The sequence below is a fragment of the Trichechus manatus genome, unplaced genomic scaffold (genome assembly GCF_000243295.1).
Source record: "Trichechus manatus latirostris isolate Lorelei unplaced genomic scaffold, TriManLat1.0 scaffold00108, whole genome shotgun sequence".
NCBI classification, from domain to species: Eukaryota; Metazoa; Chordata; class Mammalia; order Sirenia; family Trichechidae; genus Trichechus; species Trichechus manatus.
The window spans coordinates 5,101,312-5,114,229 of NW_004444044.1; the positions used below are offsets into that span (position 1 = coordinate 5,101,312).

The 12,918-nt window shown below is 38.7% G+C and overlaps 1 protein-coding gene across 1 annotated transcript in view; it reads left to right on the forward strand.

The window, feature by feature from the left end:
• Positions 1-12,918, forward strand: part of LOC101351259 (estrogen sulfotransferase) — a 30,772-nt gene that overhangs the window by 381 nt on the left and 17,473 nt on the right. Inside the window, exons 2-4 of the mRNA XM_012557550.2 lie at positions 2,825-2,950; positions 3,735-3,830; positions 7,521-7,649. Coding sequence (XP_012413004.2) covers positions 2,825-2,950; positions 3,735-3,830; positions 7,521-7,649 — 351 coding nt within the window. The remainder of the gene's footprint in view (positions 1-2,824; positions 2,951-3,734; positions 3,831-7,520; positions 7,650-12,918) is intronic.

Consider the following 12,918-nt stretch of genomic DNA (forward strand, 5'->3'; position numbering starts at 1 on the left):
TGGCTAAATTAAAAATGTATGTAATATAGATGGATGAATACATAAACTTAACTATAATTTAAAACAACAACAATTCAAACTACAGACTGTGTTTAGCTTAGGTCATTAATGTTATCTTTGTATTTACAAAATATGTTTAAGAACTTTTATAAATTTTTAAAAATTCTTTTAGCTAACCGTCTCCTCATCTTTAAATCTATCTACAAAACTCCATTATTAAGCAACATTTTTTTAAAAATCAGCTCAACTTTTAATGATAGTTCTGGAGTCATACAATCATATGCATATAACAATTAGGAAGGTCCAATTCAGACTTCTCTATTTGGTCGTTCATTAGCACTTAAAAATAAATACGTCAAATATTAAACTGATTGTCTTTGGTTACCTTAACCCTAAAACTGTGCCTTCACCTCTCTTTCCTGTCTGGATCAAAGATAGTACCATATCAGTTGTATTAGTCTCTGAGGGCCGCTGTAACAAAATGCCACAAACTAGGTGGTTTGCAAGGACTGAAATGTATTGTCTCAAAGTTCTAGAGAGTAGAAGTCCAAATGAATTTGCCTTCCAGGCCATAGCTCCCTCCAAATTTAGGGGAAAATACTTTGTTTTCTCTCCCAATTCTTATAGCCCCCGGTATTCCTTGGCTTGTAGATGCGTCTTCACATGGTCATCATTCCTCTGTGTGTCTCCCTATGTCTTTTCTCTTTTATAAGGACATTACCCAGGTTGGACTAGGACCCACCCTACTCCAGTTTGACCTCATGTTAACTGATAACATCTCCAAAAACTCCTTCCAGAGAAGGTCACATTTACAGGTACCAATGATTAGGACTCCAATATATCTTTTAGAGGGACACAACTCAATGCAAAACATTAGTCATCCAAAGAAGAAACCTGACAGCAATTCTAAATTCAATTCCTCTTGTCTCTACATCTCCCATATTCAATCAATCAAAATGTTTTGCCCATTCATTCTCACAGTCAGCCTCTTACTAGGTTTCTTGGCTTTCCTTTCATTGACCTCTCACTCCATTGCCCTATCTATTCAGCCACTAGAGAAATTCTTTTAAAACACAATTCTGACATGCTTGCTATCTTTTTTAATGTATATCAATGCATTCCATAACTGTTAGAAAACAACTCAAACTCCTTAGGATGAACTGTTGCTGTGTGCCGTTGAGTCAATTCTGACTCACAGTGACCCTGTAGAGTAGAATAGAACTGCCCCATAAAGTTTCCTAGGCTGTAATCTTTACAGGAGCAGATCGCCAGGTTGGTAGTTTTAATCCAGCCAATGGCTCTGTAAAAGAAAGGCCTGGTGATCTGCTTCCATAAAAGATTACAGCCAGATAAATGCTATGGAGCAGTCCTACTCTGTAACACACAGGGTCACCATGAGCTGGAATCAAATCCATGGCAATGGGTATACCATTTGTCATGGTTTGAATTATGTCCCCCCCAAAATGTGTGTATCAATTTGGCTGGGCCATGAGTCCCAGAATTGTGCGGTTGGACTCCATTTTGTGATTGTAATTTTATGTTAAAGAGGATTAGGGTGGGATTGTAACACCACCCTTACCCAGGTCACATCTATGATCTAATGTAAAGGGAGTTTCCCTGGGGTGTGGGCTGCACCACCTTTTATCTCTCAAGAGATAAAAGGAAAGGGAAGCAAGCAGAGAGTTGGGGACCTCATACCATCAAGAAAGCAGTGCCGGGAGCAGAGCGTGTCCTTTGGACTGGGGTCCCTGCGCAGAGAGGCATCGAGTCCGGGGGAACACCAAAGAGAAGAAGGCCGACAGAGAGAAAAAGCCTTCCCCTGGAGCTGATGCCCTGAATTTGGACTTTTAGCCTACTTTAACTGTGAGGAAATAAATTTCTCTTTGTTAAAGCCATCCACTTGTGGTATTTCTGTTGTAGCAGCACTGGATGATTAAGACACCATTGTTAAGTACCTGGGCCTTTGATTAAAAAAAAAAAAGACAATTCCTCTGCCTGGTAGAAACCTTTCATACCTCACACAACTAGTGAATTTATGCCAGTATTTAAGGCTCAGTTCAATTACCACGTATTCTTGAAGGCATTTCAAAAGTCACAGCAGCTGCAGTCCTTTAAACCTTTGTGTCAACCTGTTTTACAGCATCTTGAGAAGGAAGTGTTGTAATTATTGAATATTTTCTGACTCTTCAAGGAGCCTTTGGCCACCGTACAGCAGGGACTAAACCAAAAAAACAAACTCGTTGCCATCGAGTCGATTCTGACTCGTAGCAATCCATAAGACAGCTTAGAACAACTCCACAGAATTTCCAAAGAGCTGCTGGCGGATTGAATTGCTGACCCTTGGATTAACAGCCATAGCACTCAACCACTATTCCACCAGGGTTCTATATCCTCTGAACTAGGACCCAACCTGAGACAGAGTAGACTCTGTCTACTAAAGTTTGTGGTTGAAAGCATGCCTGAGTACATCATATATTCAAGCCTCCTTACCTTTTAGATGTAAAAATTGAAGCCTAAAACTGTTATCAGCTTTCAGAGTGTTACAATTCTTCATGGGCAAATTTCAACTCCATCCCCAGGTGTGTCTTATTACAATATCCATCCTCATTTATTGAGGCTAGTTTGGGGTTGGTTAAACATTTTTGGAAATATTTTTTTGTCTCTCCTGGCTATTCTGACACCCTACAAATAACATTACATTTGTACCTTCAAATAACACTGCACTGATATCTTCCTAATTGATCCATCTATAAATCTGGCACTCCCGTCATTAGCTCTGCATGATCAGTGGGAGACTCCTATTAAGTATGCTTAATTTTTACAGGTACAACCTGTGTTAGTGGAATTGTAGACTTGATCTATAAAGAAGGTAATGTTGAACAGTGTAAAGAAGATGCCATTTTTAATCGAATACCTTTCTTGGAATGCACAAATGAAGAGCACTTTGATGGTAATGTTTACACTGATTTTAAAAGCTATGTGCCTGTATTTTAAAGTGTGGATATAGATGGTGCAAGAAACAAATTATAAGAGAGGATGGAATTGGAATTATGTCTTCTACATGGGAGAGTATGTAAATTTACGTTTATATCTTGAGAGGGGTTCAGCATGTGTCTGAAACAGAGTGAAAATCACATCTCATATGTTTTCATCGAAGCCTACTAATACATAAACATCTATTTGGCTGAACCTCATAATACTTTAAACACTGGAAAAATGCCCATAAATTTCCAATAGTATATGAAAAAGGATATTCATCACAGATTATTTTAATATTGTGAAAAATTTGGAACAGCTTAAATGTTAATTAATAATAGAATAGTTAAATGTGTTATAATAATATTATGAAATAATTAAAAATTTTAGGATATTCTATGCTTCATGACATTGTAGTTTGTATAAAATATATTGAGGCATTTAGAAGATATAAAAAAATCCCATCTATGTGTATAGTATTTGTGTAGCTATGAGTCTGGGCATATAGATATATATATATATGGAAAGTTGATTACCAAAATGTTAATAACGATTATTCTCAGGAGATGAAATATTATTTGATATTTTTCTCTGCAATTTCATGTATCTATAGTATTTTTCATAGTAGGTTTGTATTGTCATTATTAATACAATATGATCTATTAAGTTACATCTACTTTTAAAATAACTATACATGTCTATATAAATGTTTATAATTTTTAATGTTGTCTTACATTAGCTTTCTTTCTTTAAATCAGGAGTAAAACAATTAAAAGATATGTCATCTCTTAGGATAGTGAAGACTTATCTGCCACCTGAATATCTTCCCGTCTTATTCTGGGAAAAGAACTGTAAGATAAACAGTGGCAAATTTTCTTAGAACTTTATCCCAGTCGAAGAAATTTAAGAATGATAACGTCAGCTATCACCTTAAGTGTGCCTTGTGCACACTGGTGTGTTTATTTTTCTTTCATTGAATCTATAGGAATTTAATACATATAGACTACAGTCAGTATAATCACAGAATCTAGATTTCAATTCCAACTCTTCCATTGACCAGAGATGATTCTGAGAAAACTAGTTAAACTCGCTAAGCCTCAGTTTCCTCATCTGTAAAAGAAGAATAATAATAGCATCCTTCTCTTAGGGTTGTTGTAAGGATCAAATGAAATAATACTTGTAAGGTGCTCAACACAGTGCCTAGCATGTTGCAAACAGTAATGGTAGTTGCTTTTGTATTTGTTGTTACTGATTGTATTGCGTTGTGGGGATACATGCCATTTAAACATGGCTGCACTATTGACAACTGCAGCCCCCACAGGCCTCTATGCTGCACAGCATGTTGAGACTTGTCTCCAACATGTTGCGACTTGTCACGATTTGTTTTACTGATTGGCTTGTTTACCTGAATTCCTTCTCCCTTGCCCACACCCAAAGCCCATTGTTTTGTTAATTGCTTTATTGCTTGCTGTATTGACTATAAAATAAACTCCTGGGACTGAAGCGGGGTCCACTCCTCAGAGTGACCCTCCTGGCCCCACTTCTCTGTAAGTTGTGCAGTTGGTTACTGTCTTCGCCGTCCCGATTACCGTTGCCGCTGTGACATTGGGTGTCCTCTATTTACAAAATACTGTATTCAGCATTGTGGGACAAACAAACCAGACAAGGACCTTAACTTAAGTAGCTTATAGTACAGTAGAGAAGAGAAGATATGGACATATATACCTATAATAATTTTTCTTCCTGTATATAATATTTATTGAGTGCCTATCATGTGCCAGTGATGTGACAGTTAACAAGGCACGTGCCATCCTTTTCCTCATGGACACATCATCCATTAAAGGAAAGGGAAATGTAAACAGACAAAATAGTAGGTGCTAGGTCTCTTGGAGCCCTGGTAGTACAGTGGTTAAGAATTCAGCTGCTAACCAAAAAGTTGGCGGTTCAAATCCACCAGCCATTCCTTGGAAACTCTGTAGGACAGTTCTTGTCTTGTTGTTATTGGGGGCTGTCGAGTCGATTCTGACTCATATAGGGCAGAGGAGAACTGTCTCATAGGGTTTCCAAGGAGAGGCTGGTGGATTCAAACTGCCGACCTTTGGGTTAGCAGCCGATCTCTTAACCACTTGGCCACTAGGATTCCATACTCTGTCCTATATGGCTGCTATGAGTCAGAATCCACTTGACGGCAATGAGTTTTGTTTCTTTTTTTGTTATAGGCCTCTTAAAGCCCTGGTGCTCAGTGGTTAAGTGATCATCTGCTAACCAAGAGGTTGGAGGTTCAAATCCACCAAACTCTCCATGGGAAAAGATGTGGCAGTCTGCTTTCATAAAGATTATAGCCCTGGAGCATTGGAAACCCTATAGGGCAATTCTACTCTCTCCTACAGGGTGGCTACGAGTTGGAATCGATTTGACAGCAATGGGTTTGGTTTTATTATTTTTTTTATAAGTCTCTTACCTCCATAGATAAAGAAGAGTTCTAATCCAGACACTTGAAGCATAGAAGGCATTTAGGAGTAAGTAACATCTTGGCTGATATTTGAAGCATCCATAGGAGTTAGTTTTTGCCACCCCAGAAGCAATTACGGATGGAGCTGAAGCAAGTTCAGTTTGACTGGAAGTTTAAGTGTACTTGTTGGCAGGATGAGTGAAGGGAGATAAGTGAGGAATTGAGTATAAGAGGCATTGGAAGCTGTTTTATCTACCTAGTGCTGCTGTAACAGAAATACCACAGTTAGGTACCTTTAAATAACAGAAATTTATTTTCTCAAAGTTCTGGAGGCTGGAAGTCTAAAACAACGTCTTGGTTGTGTTGGTTTATTCTGTGGGAATTTCTCCTAGTTTCTGGTGTCTGATGGTGATCCTTGGTGTTCCTTTGCTTGTAGACAGGTCCTCATATAGTGTCCATCTTCTCCCTGAGTGAGTCTCTGTGTCCATTCTGTTCTTTTTGTAACCTAAGAGTAATGAGGTTTAGGACCCACCCTATACTAATATGACCTCATTAATGTAACAAAAACCCCTTATTTCCAACAGGATCACATCCACAGATATAGTGGCTAGGACTTCAGTGCATATTTTTTGGGCACACTATTCAGTCCATAGCAGCAGCCAAGTTAAGAAGTTTGGACTCCCTTGCTGATAATGAGGAAAGGGAAGTACATGTGCAACAACAACAACAAAATGGAGTGTAGCATAGGACTGTCAAAAGAGTTGAGAGTTTAAGGGAAGGAGAGATCACACCCACCCCTCCACCAAAGAATCATAAAAAACCTTACAGAGGACTTGGAGCCAGACTTTAAAATATGGCTAATAATCCTATGCAGAGAACATCCAAGAATGAAAGAATAATATGAAGAATGGCAAGGGGTAAAAATTCAGAATCATATTCATATGAATATGATATGAATATGAAAAGTGATATGAATAGAAACTGACAAAGAATTCCATTCAGCTCTTAGGTGAAAAGCATTGGAGAGAATTGTTGCCAATAATATTTAAAAAGTTCAGTAAGTCTGCTGGCTTTGCTAATAAAGTAAATTTCACTTTTATTCTGTAGTAATTGGAGGTTTTCACAGCAGGACCTTAAAAGTGAGAGCCACGCTTCCCAAAAATGAATTAGAAATGTTCTTTAAAATTGTTTGAAAATAGAGAGACGTGAGCACGGCAAGGTAGTAATGTGATTTATACCCAGTAAAGAGTCGAGTGTCAGGAACAGCCCTCTCTGATGGCATTGCTTAGGTGCCTGAGATCGAAGGAGAAGACCACAGCAATGCTGGAGTTGAGGCAGATCTCTTCCTGCAGCATTGAATATCACACCTAGAAGAGGCAGTGAAGACGTGATGCAACTAATTTATTTAATGGAGAGAAAACTTATGTCCAGAATGATTGGTACTTTGCACATGATTATGGAACTTTTTAATGTGAGATCAGGCACTTAGAACCAAGGCTTCTTGATCCCTAGTTCATTGGTGTTTCCACTGTATGTAAAATAGAAACTCAACAATATATTCCCGGAGACTATACTTTCACTGAGGTCAGTGTACTTTTAAATGGACCCTTATAAACATATTTTATTCAATATTGCAAATGAGGAAACAACAGGACTCTTTTTCCCCCCCCTTTAGTATGAAGGATGGAGGTGTAGTATAAAGGCTAGAGGACTGTATTGTTGGCAGAGTGGTTTACCGAATTATTTACTCACAATAATTTGCCCTCATAATTTATCCTCATTCTGTCTAGTCTCTCCATTTATAAATTTAATATACTAATAATTTAACTGGCTCAATCTATATCAAGGGGATTTTGTGTGACTCAAATGAGGTAAGTGAAAATGGTATAAAAATAAAAAGTGAAAACTAATATTGGACAACATTTGAATCCTGCTGTCACTTCAGGTTACTGAAAGAGATGTCTTTTTTAGATCTTATATATAGTATACACTTTCTACAATGAGTATGTATTATGTTTCTAGTTGGAAACATAAATGTGCTCATTATAAAACTTGATGAGGCTATTTTTGAAATACGCAATTTCGTCCTCTTAGATGATCTATCTTTGTCGGAATGTCAAAGATGTGGCTGTTTCTTATTATTATTTCCATATAATGGTAACTGCTCATCCAAATCCTGGAACATTTCCAGAGTTTGTGGAGAAATTCATGGATGGATTAGGTAAAAACAGCTATTTTTCTTTGTAATCTTTCCAGGAGTGTGATTCAGAATTTGATCTCATTGATTTGATTGAATTTGATTCAATAAATACCATCTCAGACCACATTTTTGTTATCTCTTCTGAGCTGTTATTTTCCCTGATCTTTAGTCAAACTATAGAAGTTCTCGAGGCTCTTGAAGTTTAGAGCAAGCATAGGGTTTTCAGATATGAATAGCAAATTACTGATGACATGACCTATGATATTTCCACTACGTAAACTCCCTTCACTAACAACCTGATTTCTCCCTCTCTCTCTCTCTCTCTCTCACACACACACACACACACACACACACACACACATCAGTTTCAAAAAATGCTCTCCCAGCCTCTGAATTAAATCAGTAGGAAGTGGACCTCCCTTATTTTTTTCTCTGTATCATAAGTCATATCATAATGATGAAAGCTGAGATTGTTGTCCAGCTTTTGCATGCATATGAGGTAATTGAAAATATCATGGCTTGAGTCAGGGGCACCTTAGTCCTTAAAGTGACATCTTTGCTTTTCAACAGTTTAAAGAGGTCTTTTGCAGCAGATTTTCCCAATGAAAATAAGTCATTTGATTTCTTGACTGCTCTTTCCATGGGCGTTGATTGTGGATCCAAGTAAAATGAAATCCTTGACAACTTCTATCTTTTTTCTGTTTATGATACTGCTTATTGGTCCAGTTGTGAGGATTTTTATGTTGAGGTGTAATCTATACTGAAGGCTGTAGTCTTTGATCTTCATTAGTAAGTGCTTCAAGCCTTCTTTGCTTTCAGCAAGTAAGACTGTGTCATCTGCAAAACGCAGGTTGTTAATGAATCTTCCACCAGTCTCGATGCCATGTTCTTCATATAGCCCAGCTTCTCAGATTATTTGCTCAGCATACAGGTTGAATAAGTATGGTAAAAGGATATAACCCTGATGAACACCTTTCCTGATTTTGAACCACACAGTATCCCCTTGTTCTGTCTGAACGTCTGCCTCTTAGTCTATGTACAGATTCTGCATGAGCACAATTAAGTGTTCTGGAATACCCATTCTTTGCAGTGCTATCCATATTTTTCTATGGATCCATACAGTTGAATGCTTTTGTATAGTTAATAAAACACAAGTAAAAAATCTTTGTGGTATTCTCTGCCTTCAGCCACAATCCAGCAGTGATATCGCTCTTTCCATGTTGTCTTCTGAATTCAACTTGAATTTCTGTCAGTTCCCTGTGGATGTACTGCTGCATCTGCTTTTAAATTTTCTTCAGCAAAATTTTACTTGCATGTGATATTAATGATACCCGTCAAAAATGTCTGCATTCTGTTGGATCACCTTTCTTTGGAATGGGTACAAATATGGGTCTCTTTCAGTCCGTTGACCAGGTAACTGTCTTTCAAATTTCTTGGCAAAGGCGAGTGAGCACCTCCAGTGCTGCATCCATTTGTTGAACATCTCAATTAGTATTCCGTCAATTCCTCGAGCCTTGTTTTCCATGATGCCCTCAGTGCAGTTTGGACTTTTTCCTTAAATGCCATTGATTCGTGATCATGTGCTACCTCCTGAAATGGTTGAACGTTGACTAATTATTTTTGGTGCAATGATTCTGTATATTTCTTCCAGTTTCTTTTGATGCCTCCTACCTTGTTCAATATTTTCCTGGTAGAATTCGTCAATACTGCAACTTGAGGCCTGAGTTTTTTATTCAGTTCTTTCAGCTTGAGAAGTGCTGAGCGTGTTCTTCCCTTTTGGTTCTCTATCTCCACGTCTTTGTACATTTCATTATAATACTTTGTCTTCCTGAGCTGCCCGTTGAAATCCTCTGTTCAACTCTTTTACATCATCATTTCTTCCATTCGGTTTAAGTACTCTATGACAAGAGCAAGTTTCAGAGTCTCTTCTGACATCTGTTTTAGTCTTTTCTTTCTTTCTTGTTTTTGTAATGACCTTTTTCTTTCTTCATGTTTGATGTACTTGTTGTCATCCCACAACTAGCCTGATCTTTGATCATTAGCGTTCAAGGCATCAAATTTATTCTTGAGATGGTCTTCAAATTCAAGTAGAATATGCTCAAGGTCGTATTTTGGTTCTTGTGGACTTGTTTTAATTTTCTTCAACTTCAACTCAATTTCCATATGAGCAATTGATGGTCTGTTCCACAGTCAGCCCCAGCCATGTTCTGACTGATGATACTGAGCTTTTCCATTGTCTCTTTCCACAGATGTAGTCGATTTAGTTCCTGGGTTTTCCATCTGGTGAGGTCCAAGTGTATAGTCGCTATTTATGTTGTTGAAAAAAAGTTATTTGCAATGAATTATTTATTGGTCTTGCAAAGTTCTATCATGCAATCTCCAGTGTCATTTCTATCACCAAGACCATATTTTCAAACTACAGATCTTTCCTCTTTGTTTCCAACTTTTTATTCCAATCACCAGTAACTATCAATGTATCTTGATTGCATGTTTAATCAACTTCAGACTGAAGAATTTGGGAAAAATCTTTAGTTTATTCATCTTTGGCAATAGTGGTTGGTGAGTAAATTTGAATAATAGTCCTATTAACTGGTCTTCCTTGAAGGCATGTAGATATTATCCTATCACTGATAGCAGTATACTTCAGGATAGATCATCACAAGTCTGTCAGTTTTTGTACTGTGGTGGCTTGCATATTGCTGTGATACTGGTAGCTATGCCACCAATATTTCAAGTACCAGCAGGGGCACCCATGGTGGACAGGTTTCAGAGGAGCTTCAAGGCTAAGATAGACTAAGAAGCAAGACCTGGCAGTCTACTTCTGAAAAGATTGGCCAGTGAAAACTTTATGAATAACAGTGGAACATTGTCTGCCAAGATGAACCCCTCAGGTTGGAAGGCACTAAAAAGAAGACTGGGAAAGAGCTGCCTCTTGAAAGTAGAGTCAGCCTTAATGATGTAGATAGAGTCAAGCTTTCAGAACCTTCATTTACCGATGTGGCATGACTCAAAATGAGAAGAAACAGCTACAAACATATATTAATAATCAGAACATGGAATGTATGAAGTATGAAACTAGGAAAGTTGCAAGTAGTAAAAAATGAAATGGAATGCATAAAGATCCATATCTTAGGCATTAGTGAGCTGAAATGGACTGGTATTGGCCATTTTGAGTCAGAAAATCATATGGTCTACTATGCCAAGAGTGACAAATTGAAGAAGAATGGCGTCACTTTCATTGTCGAAAAGAACATTTCAAATAACAGATAACATGACAAAATTAAAAAGTGTGATAATAGCAAATATTAGTCAGGATGTGGATCAGTGAGTCATATCACACTGTTGGTCAGAGTGTAAAGAGATACATCCACAATGAAAACAATTTGTTATTATCTAGCAAAGGCAAGCATACACATATCCTATGGCCCAGAAAGTCCACTCCTTTTTTTTTCCTGTCTTTTGTTTTTCTTTATTTTTTTATTTTTTGCCATACAATAACTTATACATACATTGTTATGTGACTCTAATTGCGCTCCCCATACTGTGACAGCACACTCCTCCTTTCCACCCCTGATTCCCCATGTCCGTTCAACCAGCTCCTAACCCTCGCTGCCTTCCCATCTCACCTCTGGACAGAAGCTGCCCATTTAGTCTCTTGTATCTACTTGAGCTAAGAGGCACACTCCTCATGAGTATCACTTTATGTCCCACAGTCCAGTCCCATGTTGGCCTCAGAAATTGTTTTGGTTCTGGGCTGATAGAGAATCCAGGGGCCATGTTTTCCAGGGTTCTTCCAGTCTCAGTCAGACCATTAAGTCTAGTCTTCTTACTAGAATTTGAGTTCTGCACCCCACCTTTCTCCTGCTCCATCTGGGACTCTCTCTTGTGCTCCCTGTCAGGGGGGTCATTGGTGGTAGCCAGGCAACATCTAGTTCTTCTGGTCTCAGGCTGATGAAGTCTCTGGTTTATGTGGCCCTTTCTGTCTGTCGGGCTAGTACTTTCCATGTGTCTTAGGTGTTCTTCATTCTCCTTCACTCCAGGTGGTTGGGACCAACTGATGCATTTTAGATGGCCACTTGAAAGCTTTTAAGACCCCAGACACCACTCACCAAAGTAGGATGCAGAACATTTTCTTAATAAGCTTTGTTATGCCAGTTGACCTAGATGTCCCCTGAAAGCATGGTTCCCAGACCCCTACCACTCTGTCCCTCAAAGTGTTTGATTATATTCAGGAAACTTCTTAGCTTTGGTTTAGTCCAGTTGTGCTGACTTCCCCTGGTAGTGTGTGTTATCCTTCCTTTCACCTAAAATAATTCTTTTTATTTTTTATTTTTTTAATTGTACTTTAGATGAAGGTTTACAGAACAGATACTTTCTCATTAAACATTTAGTACACACATTGCCCTATGACAATGGTTAACAACCCCACGACATGTCAACACTGTCCTTTCTCAACCTTGGTTTCCCTATCAGCAGCTTTCTTGTCCCCTTCTGCCTTTTAGTCCTTGTCCCTGGACTGCTGTGCCTCATTAGTCCCATTTTGTTTTATGGGGCTGTCCACTCCCCGGCTGAACAGTGAACTTCGGGAGAGACTTCACCACTGAGCTAAATGGGTGTCTGGGGGCCATACTCTTGGGGTTTCTCTAGTCTCTCAGGCCAGTAAATCTGGTCTTTTTGGTGAGTTAGAATTTTGTTCTACATCCTTTTCCAGCTCTGTCCAGGACCTTGTATTGTGATCTCGGTCAGAGCAGTCAGTGGTGGTAGCCAGGCACCATCCAGCTGTACTGGACTCAGTCTGGTAGAGGCCGTGGTAGCTGTGGTTCATTAGTCGTTTGGACTAATATTTTCCTTGTGTCTTGTTCTCTTCTTTCTTCCTTGCTCCCGGAAGGGTGAGACCATTGGAGTATCTTAGACGGCTGCTCACAGGCTTTTAAGACCCCAGATGCTACTCACAGAGGTAGAATTTAGAACATTGTCTTTATAAACTGTGTTACGCCAATTGAGCTAGAAGTCCCCCCAGACCATGGTCCCCACAGCCCTCCGCCCAGCAATTCAGTCCCTCAGGGAGTTCGGAAGTGTCTATGGAGCTTCCATGACATTTCCTTGTACAAGTTGTTCTGGCTTCCCCAGTATTGTGTGTTGTCTTACCCTTCACCAAAGTTACTGCTTATCCATTGTCTGTTAAGTTCCCCTCCACCCCTCGCATCACTTGTAACCAACAAAAATTGTTTCTTTTTGTGTATAAACTTTTACATGAGTTTTTACAGAAAAGGTCTCATACAATATTTGT